Here is a 19,690-nt window from a genome sequence, read left to right as displayed (position 1 = left end):
GCCCCAGCCCACAAGCAGCCCTGCTCTCTCTGAGGTATCTGGAGCATCAGCAGGAAGCATGGCACCCAGGGGATGTTCTCACAGGATGTGTGGCAGCTTCAGCTTGACATTCTGCAGTGGCTGTGCACAGGAACTGAGTGCAGCTCTCCAGGCAGGAGAGCAGCCAAGCTCTCATCCCCAACGAGTGCTTCCTCCTCCCTCCTGCCTCTGGGTGTGTGCCTTTCCAATTGCTCCATCTGCTTCCTCCTAACCCTGCTGGGCAAAACTGCCTCTGGGGCAACTCTCCAGGATCCCCAGGGTGTATTCACAGAACCACCCAGGTTGGAAAAGACCTCAGAGATCATCAAGTCCAGCCTAACACCTCCTGACAACTAAACCATGGCTCCAAGTGCCACATCCAATCCCTTTTAGAACACCTCCAGGGATGGTGACTCCACCACCTCCCTGGGCAGCACATCCCAATGGCCAACCTCTGTCTGGGAAGAACTTTCTCCTCACCTCCAGCCTAAACTGCCCCTGGCACAGCTTGAGACTGTGTCCTCTTGTTCTAGTGCTGCTTGCCTGGGAGAAGAGACCAACCCCCACCTGTCTACAACCTCCCTGCAGGGAGTTGCAGAGAGCAAGAAGGTCTCCCCTGAGCCTCCTCTTCTCCAGGCTAAGCAACCCCAGCTCCCTCAGCCTCTCCTCACAGGGCTGTGCTCCAGACCCCTCCCCAGCTTTGTTGCCCTTCTCTGGACATGTTCAAGGGTCTCAATGTCCTTAAATTGAGGAGCCCAGAGCTGGACACAGGACTTTGAGCACAGGGCAGAATGACCTCCCTGCTCCTGCTGGCCACACTGTTCCTGCTGCAGGCCAGGATGCCATTGGCCTTCTTGGCTGCCTGGGCACACTGCAGGCTCATGTTCAGCTGCTGTGCACCAGTACCCCCAGGTCCCTTTCTGCCTGGCTGCTCTCAGCCACTCTGACCCCAGCCTGCAGCACTGCCTGGGGTTGTTTCCTCCTGGTGTGCAGCAGGAGAAAGCCAGGCTTGCATCTTGCACAAACAGTAGTGCAAAGCCTGAGGCTTGCTGCCTGTCCTTTGGTGTTTCTTTCACCACAGAGGACTAGTGAACACCAGGTTAAAAACTAAATCCAGACTAAACCAGAGTGTTTTCAAGAGCCCCAGAGGTTTTCAGTTCCAAACCATGGGGATTTGAGACTGACTGACACCATTCCTGAGGGTTTGGGGAGGGAGGAAGGAAGGAAGCCACCCAGAATCCTGGGGAAAAGCAGTGTGGTAGCTTTCCACAGAGGGAGAGAAGCTCCCTCTGGAGATGCTCTTCAGACTGTCAAGTGCTCCCTTTGGGGTGGGAAGGAAGCAGCACACAGGAGTCAGTTAAAAATAAACAGCTTCAAAGATTTTCCAGTTATTGTCTGGGTTTCTGTCCTGGCAGGATATAAGAGAGCAGCCACCCAAAGCAGGCATCTGCCAGCACTTCCAGCAGTGAAGAACAGCTAATTGCCTGACCTCCTGCCCAGCTAATGCATTTCCTCAACCAGGGCTCTTGTGAATCCCTTCAAGCTGACTCATCCACGCAGCATTCCTCTCCTGAAAGTCATCCTTTTGCCTGCTGAAGTGGGGAAGTGCTTTAGGCAGCTGAACTCATAGGCTACTTTGGGCTGGAAGGGACCTTAAAGATCACCTAGTTCCAGCCCCCTGCCATGGGCAGGGACACCTCCCACGAGGGCAGGTTGCTCAGAGCCACATCCAGCCTGGCTTTGAATGCCTCCAGGGTTGGAACCTCCACAACTTCTCCAGGCAACCTGTTCCAGTGCCTCACCACCCTCATGGGGAAGAATTTCTTCCTAATGTCTCATCTCAATCAAGCTTCTTCCAGTCTGAAGCCATCACCCCTCCTTTGTGAAAAGCCCCTCCTCAGCTCTCCTGTAGCTCCCCTCAAATACTGGAGCACAACTCCAAATGTCCTCAATACTCACATTCAGCAGAGGAGCCCCTAGAGGACTGCAGCTGTGCCAGTTGTGAGCAATACATGCTAAAGAACCCCACCACAGAGCAGTGCAAAATGCCTGTGATGACATTAAAGACCCCAGCAGGGCTGTGCTTGCTGCCTCCAGACCACAAATACTCCAAACCCAAGACAACAGACCTCATTGCTACTGCTTGCCCATTCTAACACCACTTTGGCCAGCCTCTTGTGCTGGGTGAGTGGCAGCACAGCCTCCTGTTCTCAGGCTGCACTCAGTCTGCTGCTTCAAACCACATCAGCATGTGGCTGCTGGCTTCTGCACAGGATGGGCTGGGCTGGAAGGGACCCCTATAGCTCATCCAGTCCAACCCCCTCTGCACTCAGCAGGGACATCCCCAGAGTCCTGTCCAGCCTCACCTTGAATATCTCCAGGGATGGGGCCCCAGCCACCTCCCTGGGCAGCCTGTTCCATGCTTCCACCACCCTCATGGTGCAGAACTTGTTCCTCACATCCAATCTTAATCTGCTCTGCTCCAGTTTGAAGCCATTGTCCCTGCTCCTGTCCCTGCAGACCTTTGCAAACAGTCTCTCTGCAGCTTTCTTGTAGCTCCCTTCAGGTACTGGCAGGCAGCTATGAGGTCTCCCTGGAGCCTTCTCTTCTCCAGGCTGAACACCCCCAGCTCCCTCAGCCTGGCCTTGTAGCAGAGGTGCTGCAAGCCCCTGAGCATTTTCCTGGCCCTCTTCTGGTCCACTTGGAGATTTAGATCAGCATTTGGAAAAGCTGCTGCTGTGAGTCCTACAGGTGGCTGAGCATTGTCCCAGAGGAAGGCAGGTTTGGGGTAAGAACAGCATGGACACAAGAAACTTGAGGGCTAAATTGTGCTCCACTGGAGCCACCAAACAAGCAGCAGAACATAAGTTGTTTGTCAGTTTTGCAACACACTTAGTGGAGTTCTGCATCCACAGAGGAAAGAGCCAGGAGGGCAGGTCAGCCCCCTCCTGTTAAAGGCCACGGTGAGCTCTTCAGCCAAGACCTTGGAGCTTAGCTTACCACAGAGGCCATTTCTGAATGGCAAGAGTGCCCAACCTGGCCCAGGGGATGGAGGTAGGGAAGGTCACCCAGATGAGGATCCAACACCTCTGAGCAATTGGGCAAGGCTCAGGTCAAATATCCAGGGATGAGGTTCTGAGAGGTTTCCCACGGCCCTCCAGCACCAACAGTGCCACAGCTCTGTGGGCTCTATGAAATGGTTTCCCATGTCTCAGAATCACAGAAACATTCAGGTAGGAAGAGACTCTCCTCAGGGTCACCAAGTCCAACCCAGAGCCCTGCTCTGCAAGGCTCACCACTAAACCACAGCCCCAAGCACCACATCCAACCCACCTTGAAACCTCTCCAGGCTTGGGGACTCCACCACCTCCCTGGGCAGCACATTCCAACCCCTGACCACTCCTGCTGGGAATCATTTTCCCCTCACATCCAGAAAGATCTGACTGACTAAAGCAAACTGAAGCTGGTGCTTCCTTCTTCACACCACCAAAAAAACCCAAGATTTCCATCCCTCTTCTCTCCTAGCTGTGTCCACACACACACATCTCACCAAGGGCAGTTTCCACCACAGGACTGAGTGCCAGTGACAAACTCCTGCTGTGCAGATGAGGAAGGTTTCATTCCAGCCCTTTTGGAGATGATTATGCCACCTACTAGTTTTTCTTGTTGGAGAGAGATGTAAGAGAAGCTATTGCTGAGCAGGGTAAAGCATGCTGCCCTCCCCCCAAAGCCCTCTCCTCAGTTTTGTGTATTTTGAACTTCACAGAAGTGATGGAGAGCCCCAGGCAGAGCCCTGCTGGTTTTGTGTGCCTGAGCTCCTTCCATCTGCACACCTCAGCGAGACTGTTGGGAAGTTTAAGTCACTGTCCCTTTCTTGCTGCTCTCTGACACCATCCAAGAGCCTCTCACAGGATGTCAGGGGTTGGAAGGGACCCACAGAGATCATCAGGCCCAAGCCCCCTGCCAGAGCAGCACCATACAACCTAGCTCAGGTCACACAGAACACATCCAGACAGGGCTGGAAAGGCTCCAGAGAAGGAGACTCCACAACCTCTCTGGGCAGCCTGCTCCAGTGCTCTGTGACCTCTCACCCTTGAGCAGAGCACTCTGTGTCCACTCCATACTCATTCTGCAGGTGCAGAACATGAAATGAAGAGGGATTAGCTCCTTTGGTGAGGCTGACTGCTGGGAGTCAGTGCTAGGTAGGTCAGGGAGCTGCAAGCACAGCCTGCATCGAGTGTTTCACAGCAGCACTCTCCCCAGGAGCTCCCTGGTAGCTAATCTAGACCAGGGGGCTGCAACACCTCTGTGGTGCTGCTCAGTCCAGGGAAGAGGAGGCTCCAGGGAGACCTTATTGTGGCCCTCCAATACTTAAAGGGGGCATGTTAGACCAGCATAGACCAGGTTGGAAGAGACCTTCAGGATCATCGTGTCCAACCCATCAGCCAACACCACCTAACCCATGGCACCAAGCACCCCATCAAGTCTCCTCCTGAGCACCTCCAGTGATGGTGACTCCACCACCTCCCCAGGCAGAAAGATGGGGACAGCATTTGAGCAGGCCCTGTTGTGCAGGACAAAGGGTGGTGGTTTAAACCACAAGAAGGGAGATTTGTCTTATAAGGATGGTGAGACACTGGCCCAGGTTGCCCTGAGAGCTGGTAGGTGCCACATCCCTGGAAACATTCAAGCCAGGTCGGACAGGGCTCTGAGTAACCTGACCTGGTTGAAGAGGGGCTGAACTAGATGACCTTTGAAAGGTCCTTTTCAACCCAAACCTCCCCATTTCTATTTTATTTCCATCCCCCCACTCCTATCCCTCCCTGACACCCTGGGAAGCCCCTCCCCAGCTTTCTTGTAGCCCCTTTCAAATGCACTGAATCAGATGAATTCACAGACCCCCAGGAGGGTGCAGTGCTGGTAACTGTTAGCTGGGTTGGTACTTGTTAGAAGGATTGTTACACAGAGCATCTGCAATGATTCACACTGTGATCTCATTTCACAATCAGATGTGACTGCAAAACACTCTCCAGTGTTTCTCTCTCAGACCTGAGTTCATTAGTAGGAGCAAAAGGCAGTTTAGGTGGAGGGTTAGTGCAGCAGCTGGAGTCCTGCTCACAGTTCTGCAGTAAGGCAAGGAAGTCAGCCTGGTTAACAGTGAGTGGTGTGGTTTTGTCAGCACCCAGCACAGTGATGGAGTGTGAGGATCAGTCACACAGGAACAGAAACCTCCACAGTTCCCAGCTAGCCACAGCAGCAAGGCTTCAGTTCCAATGCATTTCTTACCTTGTGGCCCCTGGAGTTGGTGGGGATATGCTCCCAGCCAGTTGCACAGCAGCAGGAGGAAGAGCTGAGGTGTCCTGGCCTCCAGATCTCTCTGTGGTGCCTTCCTGAGGGCTCCTTCTTGAGTCCTGTCCATGACCAGGAGGTTGGCCTAATTCTGAATCTTGTGGAGTGGTCTAAGAACAAAACACAACAAAAGAACCCAGAGCTTGACACAGCCTCTGCCAGTCTGGAGAGCACACCAGCTCAGGTTTTGTCCTGCCCACTGATGGACACTTCATGTGCTAGATTCCACTGCTCTGAAGGACCTTGCAGGTTCCAAAGCCAAGCCATTTGTTTTTCTTAGCTGCACAGAAGGAACTGGTGGAGCCATAAATAAATACTAGGGGGGGAAAGGAGGGAGAGAAGAATGCAACAATTGTTGTAAGGCAGCCAGGGCCTTTGCTGGCCCAAGGAGGGTATCATCATCTGTTTTTTCTACCAAGCTTGGCAGAGGCTTCCTTGCTAAGCCAGTTTCAAGTGAGAAAGGAGGGAAGCAGGCTATAAACTGACACTCAGAACATTAGCAGCATCTTTGGAGTCAAGTTAGAGAGAAAGCCAGCATCATGCAAGACCCAGAGCTTGGATCCAAGTCTTTCCCTCCCAGCTCAAAGCAGTTCAGGAAGCCTCTGAAGTGGAGGACCTGACTCTTCACCATGCTGCCTTTCTACAGCAGCAGCTGCAGGAGATGCTGCAGTTTCTGTAGTGAGACCTACAGAAATGCTGTTACACAAACCTGGTCACAGGCTCACAGGGTGCTTGGGGCTGGAAGGGACCTCTGGAGATCTTCCAGTCTGAGCCCCCTGCCAGAGCAGGAGCAGAGAATCCAGCACAGGTCACACAGAACACATCCAGACAGGGCTGGGAAGGCTCCAGAGAAGGAGACTCCACAACCTCCCTGGGCAGCCTGCTCCAGGGCTCTGGGACCTTCACAGTGGAGAAGTTCCTCCTCATGCTGAGGTGGAACCTCCTGCGCTGTAGTTTCCATCCATTGCCTCTTGTCCTGTGCCAGGGAGCAAGTGAGCAGAGCCTGCCCCCTCCCTCCTGACCCCCAGATATTGGTAAGCAAATCAAATCCCCTCTCAGGCTTCTCTTCTCCAGAGTGGCCATGCTGCATCACCTCTTCCCAAAGGTAACTGTTTGCCTGGGGTCTTCATCCAGGGACACAAGCCTTTTGTCTTGGTGCTGTTTATGTCTGTAAGAAACTGTTGTTTGCACCCCAAGGAGAAAGGCAGAGCCCTGGGGCTGTGACCCATGCTGTGCCTGCTAATTCCTGGGGTTCTACAGCACCCCTGTGGGACTGCTTACCACAGGGAGCAGAACCTTCCTGCTGCTTTGTGGGTTTGGGGGCAGTAGTATCTTCAGAAGGCAAAAGAGAGCTGGAAAGAGCTACTTGGAGCAGTAGCTGAGGAGGTTCAGCAACAGAACCAGAGGGACACAGATAAGGGCATGTGAATGAAGAAGCTGCATTTCATATCCTCTGGCACATCAAGGGGCAGTGAAAGAGAAGGAAAACTGCTTCATCAGGTAAGTCTCAGCACTGAGTCAGGGCTGGTTCAATTCTCAGCTCTAATTGTGAGAGGCCTAAGGCACACACCATAAACACACTGAAGTGTGCACCGAGGGCAGCAGCACCACCTCAGAACAAAGGCAGAGGTGCAAAGCAGAGCGGCTCGATCCAAGCAAACGCTCAGGGCTTCTTGCTCTCAACGTTAAGGTTTGTTTTCCTCTGGGAGCAGCCAACCAACGGCAGGAAGCTGCTGCGGCCACAAGGACTCCTCTCTGCGGGGAGCTGCTCTGCTCTGCCTGAGCAAAGGCTGCTTCTGCCCAGAGCCAGCGATGGCAGACACCCAGCGATGGCAGACACCCAGGGGAGGAGGACAGCCCCTGTAACAGCCTTTGGAAAGGTCAGGGCGTTCCGAGAGCCTGAAGAGGCTTCCTCCAGACTTCAGGCATTTGACTGACTTCCACATCCCCTGCTTCCCCCTGGAGGAACCCTTCCACTGCAGCCTTGTCTGCAGCCTCCTTTATCACACCGCCCTCCGCCGGCGCTGACCACAGGCTCTCGAGTTCAGGATTACTCAGCCCTCACCCAGCACCTGCTGGCGTCTGCCCTCTGGAACACCCAAGTGTATATCTTGGCCCTAGCACCACTGCATACAGCAAAATAAAAGCTACTAGAACATCCAGCTCTACACAGTGAGATGGGTTCCTCCCAGCCAGGAGCAAAGGAAGGAAACAAGAGCAGAGCTCAGGTAGCTCCCAGGGCTCTGCTGTGCTCTTGGGGCTGGGGTTTGAGCATGGGCAGTTCCTGTTTGCATGGACAGTTTCAGCATGCATGTGTGTGTACGGGGAGGGAGAGCTGGGGAAGAGTGTGGGAGCATCACAGAATTGTCAGGGTTGGAAGGGACCTCAAGGGTCAGCCAGTTCCAACCCCCCTGCCACAGGCAGGGACACCTCAGGTTGCTCACAGCCACATCCAGCCTGACCTTCAAAACCTCCAGGGATGAGGCTTCCACCACCTCCCTGGGCAACCTGTGCCAATCTCTCACCACCCTCATGGGGAACAACTTCTTCCTAATTCCTTATCAGAAACAACCCCAAGCACCCAAGCCAGTGACCTCTGGGGTCGTATGCTGAGGCACATCCATGCCCAGCTGCAGCTCACAGACCACCACCCCCTTGCCAGTTAGCAGTCAGACTGCAGCAAGCCAAGGTGGGGGCATTAACATCTTGGCAGAAGAGGAACTCCTCCAGCTAGGTGGAGCCAGCCCCACGGGGAGTCATTCCTCAGAGGCACACCAGACTCGACCCAGCAGGGAAGCAGCACAGCAGCAAGGCTGCAGGGTGGTAAACCCACAGCAAGCCATGCCTGGCAGCCACCCTGCCCTGCTCTTGGTCCATGTGTCACATCCTGAGAGAGCTACAGCTGGGTCAGCCTGGGAGGTGGGCCACAAACAAAGGCCTCACATTAGCAGCCAGATGTAGTAGAATTTCCAGGTCACCTGCAGACAGAAGTCATCTTTCCTTTCCCAGCAGAGCAGGGAAGGCAGGGAGAGCCACACCAAGAACCCCAAGAAACTAGACCTATTTACACATGTGTCCAAATGCCTCCAGCAGTTGGCAAGTGCAGTGAGAACCAATTCTTGACTCTTCCTTTCTCTACCACCACCCCAAGTGGTTTTTCAGCTGATGTGGGTCCTAGGCAGGGCAAATACCTCAGAGCTCTCTTCAGAAGATGGAGACCTGCATGTTTTGTTTGCTGCTTCTACAGCTTCTGTCACCTCCCGTGGCAGAAAGGAGTACAGCAAAGAAGTCATGAGCCTGCTGCAGCCTTCGTACTCACACACTGCAGCCCCTTGACTCCAAGGGCTCCTTTGGGCTCCAATCCTCTCTTCCACTGACCTGCAGTCCTCCCCCTTTTGGAGACATGGGATGCCTCATGCACAATTAAACTCACAGAATCACAGAGGCTGGGAAAGACCTCCTGTGACCCAACACCACAGCTCCCTTCTGTGCAGAGAGGGAGTGTCCTTTAGCTGCCAACCACAGCCACAACTCCCCTGAGCCAGCTGACAAGCCAGTCACCCAGCAGCATGGCTCACTTATGGCATCAGAAGAACAGCAGCCCAGCTTGTAAGTCCAAGAGCCCCTTGCTACCAAAGCTCAGAGGGCACTAATTAACTCCAGGAGACCTAACTCAGTGCTTACATCTGCTAGCAGGACAATTATGTCATAGCATCATAGAATGGGCTGGGTTGGAGGTGATCTCCCAAGGTCATCCAGTCCAACCCCCTCAGCAGTCAGCAGAGACATCCTCAACCAGATCAGGCTGCCCAGAGCTGCCCAGGGTCAGGGGAGTTTGAACCTGTCATCTGGAGCCAGGCTGATCTCTCACTGACTCCCTGGGGCTACCACTGCACACCCTGGGGCCAGAATCATGCTGGTGGATGCTTGCTCAGTTTCACTCTTACTCTTCATCTCCAGCATTCATAAGTTACCTACATAACCTGGACATCCCTGGGCCTGCTACAGCTGAACCTCTCCTCCTCAAAATCCAGCTGTTGCCACATCAGGCAGAGGAGGGCCCATGGCCAGGGGCTTTATCATCACCAGGTCTTCACACCTAAACAAAAAGCACACTGGGAGGGGCAGGCTGAGAAGGCAAGGAGCGAGCTGAGCCATGTTTGGCTGTGAAATGCTCGATTTTAAAGGCTCCTTTTGACATTGTGCATGGATTGCTGTGAGGAGGGAGTGGGCTTGGGCTTTGTTGTTCTGATCTTGCCTCTTTGTTTGGTTGTTTTGTTTTCACTGGGGTTTGTGTTTTCAGGGGTGGAACGTGAAGAAGTTGAAGCTCATCTCCCAGCTGTCTCTTAGCAACTGTCACTAACCATAGGGGGGGAAATAAATCAAGTCTTGACTGCTGTTCCTCCCATTCCAAACATGACCTCATTTAACACATATTAAAACAATCTTCAGGACATAGCTGCAGCAGAAAGGAGTTGGAATTGCTAAGACTCTTTCTTTCCAGGCTGTCAAGTGTTTGAATGACCAGAAGCCAAGTAAGGCAAGAGCCTGTATTGGTAACAAGGATTGTCCCAGCCCAGGTGCAGTACTGAATCACAGAACTATTGAGGCTGGAAAAGACCTCTGAGATCATCAAGCCCAGCCTATGACCTAACACCACAGCATCAGCTGAACCCTGCCACCAGGTGCCACATCCCAGCTTTTCCTAAACACCTCCAGGGATGGTGACTCCAGCACCTCCCTGGGCAGCACATCCCAGGGCCTTGGACTTGTGGCACCTCATGGGGTTCTCCTGGGGCCTTTCTTCAGCTAGTCCAGGCCCCTCTGGCATATCAGCTGCAGCACTCCTCTTGGTGCCACCTGCACACTTGCTGAGGGTGCACTGGATCCCACTGCCTGTGATCTTGAAGAAGATATTAAGCAGCATTGGTCCCAGCACAGACCCCTGAGGGATGCCACTTGTCATCCATCTCCAGACAATCAGAGTTATGAGGGCTGGAAGGGACCTCAAGGACCATCCACTTCCAACCCCTCCTGCCACAGGCAGGGACACCTCACACTACAGCAGGTTGCTCACAGCCACATCCAGCCTGGCTGCAAACACCTCCAGGGATGAAGTTTCCACCACCTCCCCCTGTTCCAGTGTCTCACCACCCTCATGGGGAAGAGCTTCTTTCTAACTTCCAATTCTCTTTCTATTTTTCCCCCATCTGGACATCAAACCACCAGACCACTACCTCCTGGATGCAGCCATCCAGCCAGTTCCCTATCCACCTGACCATCCAACCATTAACTCCATCCCTCTCCAACTTAGAGAAGGATGCTGTGGAGAACCACAAGGGCCTTGCAGAAGTCCAGCTAGATGACATCCACTGCCCTCCCTTGTCCCCTGATGCAGCCACTCCATTGTAGAAAGCCACTAGGCTGGTCAGGCAGGACTTGCCCTTGGTGAAGCCTTGCTGGCTGTCTCCAGTCACTCCCCTGTCCCTGATCAGAGCTTCCAGTGACAGAGCAAGAGGGAATGGCCTCAAGCTGCCACTGAGTAGGTTTAGACTGGACAGTAGGAAACATTTTTTCAAGGCAAGAGTGGTCAGGGCTTGGAATGTGCTGCCCAGGGAGGTGGTGGAGTCCCCAAGCCTGGAGGGGTTTCAAGGTGGGTTGGATGTGGTGCTTGGGGCTATGGTTTAGGGGTGAGCCTTGCAGAGCAGGGTTAATGGTTGGGCTTGGTGCTCCTGAGGGTCTCTTCCAACCTGAATGCTTCTGTGATTCTAGGAGGATCTGTTCCATGACCCTGCCAGGCACAGAGGTGAGGCTGGCAGTAATTCCTGGGGTCCTCCAAGCTAATGCAATGGTGACAGAGCAGTCTGTGACTCTCTGCCAGCCAGCAGAAAACACACAACTCCACTTCTCTGTCAGGTTTCCCAATCTGCACTGCAGGTAGTGATGCAGATCAAGTGCTGAACCAGCTTTGCAGAGTGTGCTTTTGTCACTGGCATCTGTGCCAGCAATTAGAAAGGCCACTGCTTTGTTCAAAGCCATCATCAGGCAGCTCCTGTTAAATAAATTGCTGTTGAGCTTTCGACTCAGGCAGCCTCTGAAGTGATTTACTACAGAGGCTCCCAGCTAAATTTGCTCCACATTTGTTTCCAGTGTAGCGTGCTCCTTTCTGGAAGGGATTCTGATAGCATCAAAAGTGACTTAATTGGAAGCCTCCAAGAAGTCAGTGCACTAAAAATAAGGAGAGAGACTCTCTCAGGAGTGGTTTTCTTTGGCCAGCTTTTATTCCCCAAGCCTAGGGTAACTTAGAAACCCAACAGGGTTTGCCACAGAGAAGCAAACCAACCAGCCCCTGCTTTTTCCTCCAAGACAGCATCCTATTTAAATGGACAAACTGATTCCTCTGGAACCTGCAATGCAATTTGCATGAAGCCTTTCCACAAGGGCTGGATCCCACAAGAACAAAGTCAACCTACAGGACCACTTCATTTTCCTGGTGGCTTTTGAACAGGAGCTTAAAAGTTGGGGAAAAAAGAGAAAGCAGCCCAAGTCCATTAAGGCTGCAGCCAAAAGGATGAGGTGCTTGGCTCTGCCCTGGCTGGAGTTATCATACCAGAAACACTCCTTGAATGCTGCATGGGAGCCTGTGCACAGCTTGGCTCCCAAAACACTGAGCCTCCCCTCCCAGTTCAAAGCCAAGCAACAGCACTGGGCACCACCACAGCCTTGTGTAAGAACACCTCCAGCAGCATCACATTTCTCAAGGAGCCACAAGGCTCCTGCTCCCAAGGCACAAGCCAGGTCTGGTTCTAAGCCTTGCAGCTGCAGTCAGACCCCTCCAAAGGGGTGAGCCTCCCTGGATCCTCCTTTCTCCCCAGAGAAGCTGCTTGCCTCCACATCTGCCTCCTGCAGCATTCCTCCATGAAGCACTCAGCCTTTTATAGCAGTTGCTGGAGCATGCCATAGCTCTGACTGGCTAAAAGCAAGCCTTGAAGAGTTACATGAAATTTCCATTCCTGCTCACTCCCTCTGGCTGCTGGCTGGGGGAGAAGCTGGAGCAAGCCTTTGCAAATCCCAATCCATCAACCACAGCCTGCCTCTTATTTCTCTCCAGGCCTTCCATTATAACTTATGGGGAGGTTTAACACCTTTTTTCCCACCCCCCTCCAAAGTCTGCCAGCTAGGAGTTCACTCACTCCTGGCCAGCAGCATCTCCAGAGGGATGGGGATCAGTGCAGGTGAACGCCAGGGTGAAGAGCAAAGGTCAGCCCTGTGGCACCCTGGTTTCAGGATCAGCCACCGAGGTGACAGACATGTGCCCCCCCCCAAGGGCAGCAGGCCACACATCCTCACCCAGCAGCTCACACATGAGCAGGCTGCTGTCAGGCACAAGTGTACAGGGGGAGCTCTCTGGGGAGGTTTCACCACACTGCTTTGCAGCAGTTGCTCATTTCCCTGCCAGGCTGGCTGCAGAGGGCTGCAAAGTTACTCATCCACAGCCTGGCTCCTTCTTCCTGCCACTGCACTTCAGCATCGACTCCATTCCCTGAAAATGGAACTGAGACAGCAAAAAAACCCCAAAACAAAAACACTTGCTGCAACTCTTAAACAATTTCATGGCTCCTGAATTGATCTGCCTGGGGAGGTGGTGGAGTCACCATCCCTGAAGGTGTTCAGGAGGAGACTTGATGGGGTGCTTGGTGCCATGGGTTAGCTGTTTGGGTGGGTTGGACACGATGATCTTGAAGGTCTCTTCCAACCTGGCTTATTCTATGCTACCAGAAACTGTGCCCATGGGATATGACTTAACCCACTCTAGGTCAGAGGAGTGGACACATGGCTTGTTCTGTTGATGGGTTGTTTTCTTTGGCCCAAGCATCCTGATCACTTAATTAGCTGGATGTAATCATGACATGACCAGATGCAAAAGCAGCCTCTCCTTAAGGGAGACTCCAGAAAGCATTCTGCAATTACAGCAGGATTGTCTCCTTTGATCAGTAATAGAGCAATTTGCTCTGGCTGCTGGCTCGGTTTGTCTCTACAGGAGCAGAGTTTTAAGTACAAATACTCTTAATTAAAATCCACAGAGGAAGAGGAGCACAAGGACTGGCACTTGATGGAAGCCTCAAACAATCTGCTGCTTAGGTACAAGAACCACACAGAACAACAGGGGTTGGAAGGGACTCCAAAACATCCTCCAGAGCAGGGGCACCCAGGGCAGGGCACCCAGGAACACATCCAGGCAGGGTTTGAATGTCTCCAGAGGAGGAGACTCCACAACCTCTCTGGGCAGCCTGCTCCAGGGCTCTGGCACCCTCACAGTGACAAAGTTTTCCCTTCTCTTCCCATGGAATCTCCTCTGCTCCAGCTTGCCCCTGGTGCTGCCCTTGGCCATCCCTGAGCAGAGCCTGGCTCCAGCCCTGCACATCTTGATCCCCAGCAATGAGGGCAGCCCTCAGGCTCCCCTGCTCCAAGACCCAGCTCCCTCAGCCTGTGCTCACAGGGAGATGTTCCACTGCCTGCAGCAGCTCTGTGGCTCTGAGCTGGACTCTCTCAAGCAGTTCTCTGAGGTCCTTCTTGAACTGGGTGCCCTGATACTCTGGATGTAGCCTCATCAGGGCAGAGGGGGAAGAGAACATCTCTTGATCCACTCACCACAGCCCTTCTAATCCCCCCCAGGATGCCATTGGCCCTCTTGGCCTCGAGGGCACATTGCTGGCTGATGGGAGGAAAGCAAAGTGCTCTGCAGTAACCATGGCACTAGAAAACCTCTGATTACATCTACTGAAAGCAGCTGCAAGCTTTCCCCAGGGAAAGGGCTGCTCTACCCCCGAGCAATGCCCACTGAAAGTACTCTGCCTGCAGACCTGTGTGTGTGCAGTCAGCAGCTCACCCTTGCTTTAGCACTCCTCACAGCACACACAGCTCCCTCTTAGCTACAGCAAGAGCAACTCAACAGCCCCAGGCTTTGCTGCTTGTGGTCATGACCCCTCTGAGCCCCTGAGGGCACTCCACTCTGTCTTCACACCCATGGCATGTCAGCATAAGTCTCTTCTCCCCAGCTTGCTGCTGTGGTGGAGCCTTAGTCTGTTTGAACACATGTAGGGTGAGCTTGCACTGTGCTCAACACAGCCCAGCTCCATGGCTGGGTTGGTGGCTCTGGGTAACCTAACCTTGCTATCTGCTTGTGTGACCTGTGCTCAGCAGGCAAAGGCAGAGTCAGAGTCATCCTCTCCACTCCAGCTGCAGCTTGTTTTCCTTTGCCCACCTCAGCTGAGAGGGAGCACCAGCCCACAAGAGTTCCTTGCCTGGCAGTTGAATGGAGGCCTGATAACTCTCTACATTTTGGGGTTTCAGGATGGCAGGTACATGAGGTGTAGCAGCAGAGGGCCTTGGGGGGGGAGAGAGATCATCCTATAGCTTGCCATCTTCTGCCAATATAATTTTAGCTGAAGCAGATCTCTGAGCAGGTTCTTAGCAGCCCTAGAACACAGGAGGAGGCTGTTAAGACTGATATGAAGCACTACTGGGAAAATCATCTGCAAGCTCACTGGTGTGCTCCCCAAACAGAAGGGCTTGCTTGCCTAGCAATTTCTAACCACCCATAGCTGGGGAAAAATGTAGGCCCAGCATTAAATGGGTATTAAATAATTAGAGGCTCTTTATAGGTCTCTTTCCTTCTCATCTGTCCCCATAAATCCACCCTTCCCACTGGGGCTGCTGTTGGCCACTTCACAGACCTGAATTAAAGCTTTAGTTCAGCTCTAATGGTTAAAGCCTTCTTCACAAGAGAAGGAGTAGCCTTCCAGCTTTTTTCACTAGGCTTCAAATGAAGAACCCTGTCACAACTCTGACTCTTTGTTCTCCCTTCATCCCCCCCAGCCCCCCTTCATTCACAGGGCAGCAGAGATAATTGCACACCGTGGTGAGAAGTGCCCCAGAATTCGCTGCATTTGCATGGAGGGATGTACAGCTGTCTGCAAACACACAGAGTCCTTTTTGTGTGCCCTGAAATACTTGGCATTACTCACCAGAGAATATTAGAGCAGCAGTAATTATCAGTGGAAGCAAGCATTAATGACTATGGAGACTGGGGGTATGCTAGAACCACACAAGCATCAGTAGTGGCCATGCTGGCCGGCAGCCAGCTGCCATCAACACCCTGGCATGGGCAGGCACTCTCTGAAGGCATCACACAAACACCCAGGTTGGAAAAGACCCTCAGGATCACCAAGTCCAGCCCAGAACCCAACTCTGCAAGGGTCACCCTTAAACCACAGCCCCAAGCACCACATCCAAACCACCTTGAAACCCCTCCAGGCTTGGGGACTCCACCACCTCCCTGGGCAGCACATTCCAACCCCTGACCACTCTTGCCCTGAGAAAGTGTTTCCTAATGTCCAGCCTGAACCTACCCTGCAGCATCTTGAGGCCATTCCCTCTTGCTCTGTCACTAAGGAGGTTGACTTGCTGGAGTGTGTCCAGAGAAGGGCAACAAAGTTGGTGAGGGGCTTGGAGCACAGCCCTGTGAGGAGAGGCTGAGGGAGCTGGGGTTGCTTAGCCTGGAGAGGAGGCGGCTCAGGGGAGACCTCAATGCTCTCTGCAACTACCTGAAGGGAGGTTGTAGCCAGGCAGAGGTTGGTCTCTTCTCCCAGGCAGCCAGCACCAGAACAAGAGGACACAGTCTCAGGCTGTGCCAGGGGAGGTTTAAGCTGGAGGTGAGGAAGAAGTTCTACACAGAGAGAGTGATTGCCCATTGGAATGGGACGCCTGGGGAGGTGGTGGAGTCACCATCACTGGAGGTGTTCAGGAGGAGACTTGATGGGGTGCTTGGTGCCATGGGTTAGTTGTTTAGGTGGTGTTGGATGATAGGTTGGACTTGATGATCTTGAAGGTCTCTTCCAACCTGGTTTATTCTACTCTGTTCTGATTGCCTGTGAGAAGAGACCAGCACCTCCTCCAACACCCACACTCTGCTCAAACATTTGCTCTCAAGCACCTCAGGAGTTTGGTTTTCCTGCCTTATGCTTTGTCTTTTTATGCTGCTCAGGACACAGAGACTGATCTAAAAACTCCTTCCATCTGAAACACAACTTTCCAACCTTTTGCAAGCAGAAGAGGGTAGGCAGGAACAAAATGACTCTCTCTGAGTGGACAGAGCTGGTGTGCAGAACAGGGCTGGCCAGAGAAGTGCAAGAGAAGCTTTGTGAGACCCTTAGTTCAGGCTGCTCCCTTTCCGCAGTTTTTACAAGCAAAACCCCCAGCATTCCCTCACAGAGGTTTTGTTGAGCTCAATGTTCAATTCTGGGGAAAGTTCTGCTGTCCCTGGCACTCCTGGCATCCAGTGGATGAAATGGAAGGAGAAGAGGAAGGCAGCAATGCTTTAGAGAGCAAAAGTGGTGAATGACTTTGGAGGTGGCAGACTGAAGGAGCAGCCCGTGCAGGGCAACAGCAAACCCTCACGAAATGCTGCAGGCAAAGTTCTTGTGCAGAAAATGGGGAAGGGGTCTTTGTTCCCAACTGAAGATGGACAGTGGAAGGTGTGCAGCTACTGCACTGCTCAGAGGGCATGGAAACAGCCAGCAGGAGCACCAGGGCTCAGAGGAGCTTGCCCAGCTGCCTGTGGGCACGCAGGCTGAAGGCTGGGAGCTGCTCAGGTGCTGGAGCTCATCCCCAGCACCCTGGGGTCTGAAAGAAGAGCTGTGCCGATCAACTAGAGCCAGCATTTCACATGGGGAAGCTGAAATATGGGGAAAGTACTAACACAGAATGTTAGCTGCAGAACACAGTCAGAGTTGTGACAGCCAAGTGGAGGAACCCCAGCAGGGTCACAGCAGAAGAGCTGAGACAAACAAGTGGGCTCTGCAGAAGGGCTGGCCACCCTGGCAAGTCTGCCTGTCCTGCCCATCCTACACATTTGACAGTGGAAAACAAGCAAGGACAGAGGATAACCACACGTTATAGAGTCACAGAATGCACTGGCCTGGAAGGGACTTCTAGAGCTCATTTAGTCCAATCCCCCTGCAGTAAGCAGAGACATCCATCCCAGAACAGATCAGGCTGCTTAGAGCCCCATCCAGCCTGGCCTTGAATGTCTCCAGGGATAGAAGCTCCCTCCACCCCCTCCTTGGGCAACCTGTTGCAGTGTTCTACCACCCTCACAGTAACATGATATGCATTTGAAGAGCAGTGGACAGTAAGAGAGGTGGGATGACCAGCTTTGGGTTATTTGCTTCCTCAGAAAACAGAGGAGAAAGCAAAATGCACAGCAGTACTTGTCATTTCCCCGGGGGACATTGTCTTCAGGGATGCCACAGGATGTTGGTCTCCTCCTCTCCCACAGTCCTGCCCTGCCAGCAGCCAGCTGACCCACATGGGCACATCCTGCCCTGCACTGTTCTCCAGGGATGTGCCTGATGCCCAGGGATGGAGCTGCCCACAGCTGCCCCACTCACAGACTGGGAGGTGGGATGAGCCAGCCCTCTTCACCCCATGGGGATCCTCCATGCCTCCTGCTCCCCACGGAGCAACCACACACTGCTGTGATACTGCATAGCAGCATCACTGCTACAGGAAAAGAAAGCAAACAAAAAGCTGCCTTCAGTTACCATCAGTGACACTTGGATGAGAGTGTGACTGGGAGCAGGAGGTCAATGGGAGGTAGGAAGCCCTGGAAAGCTGTTTCTGTAGGGTCTGCTCCAGGCTAGCAAGGAGCATGTCCACATTTAGCCTGTGTCTGGGGCTAAACAATGGCACTTGCTCTGTCACTCAGTGATCAGCAGAGAAGAGGAATCAGGAGAAGGGACTCACACATTAAACAACCAAAAAGATGCAATGAAACAGCAAAACTGATACCACTGACAGCAGAAATGACAGAAACTTACACTTAGCTCAGCAAGGGTGCAGCAGGCACAGCAAACGGCAGAGCAGTCCTCAGGAGAAGGAAGCCAAGCAGGGAGAGGAAGCCAAGCAAGAGCAGAAACCCAAATGGAAAGCCCCTCAGCAGTCTTCCCTCTTTATCCTGAGCCTGATGTTTGTGGCATGGGCCACACCTGCACTCAACTCAGGCCAGCTGCCCTGGGATTGTGCTCAGGTGAACCAAGGCAGGCAGGAGAATGCAGTCAGCCCGTCACACTCACCTGGCTCTCTGCACTACTGTTCTCATTGCCCATGCTGATGGTGAGGTCCAGTGTTACACAGAGAGTGATGAAAGAGCACTGGAAGAAAAGAAAAAGATCTAAGCCTTCTGAAAAACAACAAACAAACCAAACCCAACAAACTAAGAGCTGAAGAGCATCCCAAAGAAACAACCAAGCAGAACTCACAGACAAACCAAACAGAGAAAAACCACAAGAAAACAACCCTGGGCCTATCAGGGGAGCATCATGCCAGGCACCCTTTTCAGCTGCCCCTCCTGACCTTCATCTGACAGGGATTTTAAGGCACAAATCAGGGGAGGAGAACTCCTACTGCTTTTATTTTCTGCTGTCTCTCTGCTGTCTTCCCCCCACTGCCTCCACTTCTGCTGAAAGAAACTCCTTGCAGCTGAGCTTTGCTGTTCCCTTGCTGGATTTATCCCATATCATTTGAGCACAAAGGCATTTTCCCTGCCAGAGATACTTTGGATGGACAACCCTTAGGAAAATATTATCATTATAGCTGTATTCAAGCCACTTGTATTTCTTGGAGCCCCTGGGCTGAGCTGCAGGCTCACATTGTCAGAACCACAGCATAAACCTGAGCTTTCCTGCCACAGAACTCACTTTCCATACACACACTCACAGGATCACAGATCAGAGGATGTCAGGGGTTGGAAGGGACCTCAGGAGACCCCCCTGCCAGAGCAGGAGCAGAGAATCCAGCACAGGTCACACAGGAACACATCCAGACAGGGTTTGAAGGGCTCCAGAGCAGGAGACTCCACAACCTCTCTGGGCAGCCTGCTCCAGGGCTCACAGGGAAGAAGATCCTCCTCACATTGAGGTGGAACCTCCTGTGTTGTGGTTTCCATCCATTGCCCCCCGTTCTGACCCAGGGCACAAATGAGCAGAGGCTGTCCCTGCCCCTTCTTTCCTGACCCCCATCCCTCAGTTATTGATAGGCCTTGATCAGATCCCTCTCAGTCTTCTCCTCTCCAGACTGAACAGCCCCAGGGCTCTCAGCCTCTCCTCACAAGGCAGGGCTCCAGTCCCTCAATCATCCTCATAGCCCTCCCCTGGACTCTCTTGAGTAGTTCCCTGTCCCTCTTGAACTGGGGAGCTTTAAGAAAGCCTAAATGGATGGGTTTGTAATCCTTCTCACTGGAGCTGTACCCTGCTTTTCTTGG

The 19,690-nt window shown here is 53.0% G+C and overlaps 1 protein-coding gene across 14 annotated transcripts in view; it reads right to left on the bottom strand.

The window, feature by feature from the left end:
• The window catches only part of TACC2 (transforming acidic coiled-coil containing protein 2), a 161,123-nt gene that overhangs the window by 124,718 nt on the left and 16,715 nt on the right, over positions 1-19,690 (bottom strand). For all 14 annotated transcript variants that reach the window (XM_068140407.1, XM_068140404.1, XM_068140408.1 and 11 more), the window contains 2 exons: positions 18,504-18,581; positions 5,305-5,477 (listed from right to left, as the gene is read on the bottom strand). In XM_068140407.1, coding sequence (XP_067996508.1) covers positions 5,305-5,477; positions 18,504-18,536 — 206 coding nt within the window. In that variant the 5' untranslated portion in view covers positions 18,537-18,581. The remainder of the gene's footprint in view (positions 1-5,304; positions 5,478-18,503; positions 18,582-19,690) is intronic.

The sequence above is a fragment of the Melanerpes formicivorus genome, unplaced genomic scaffold, assembly GCF_026170545.1.
Source record: "Melanerpes formicivorus ecotype bairdi unplaced genomic scaffold, bMelFor1.0.p_v2 SCAF_6, whole genome shotgun sequence".
Lineage (NCBI taxonomy): Eukaryota > Metazoa > Chordata > Aves > Piciformes > Picidae > Melanerpes > Melanerpes formicivorus.
The sequence above is the reverse complement of the archived record's forward strand: the minus strand, read 5'-3'. Positions and strand labels throughout refer to the sequence as shown.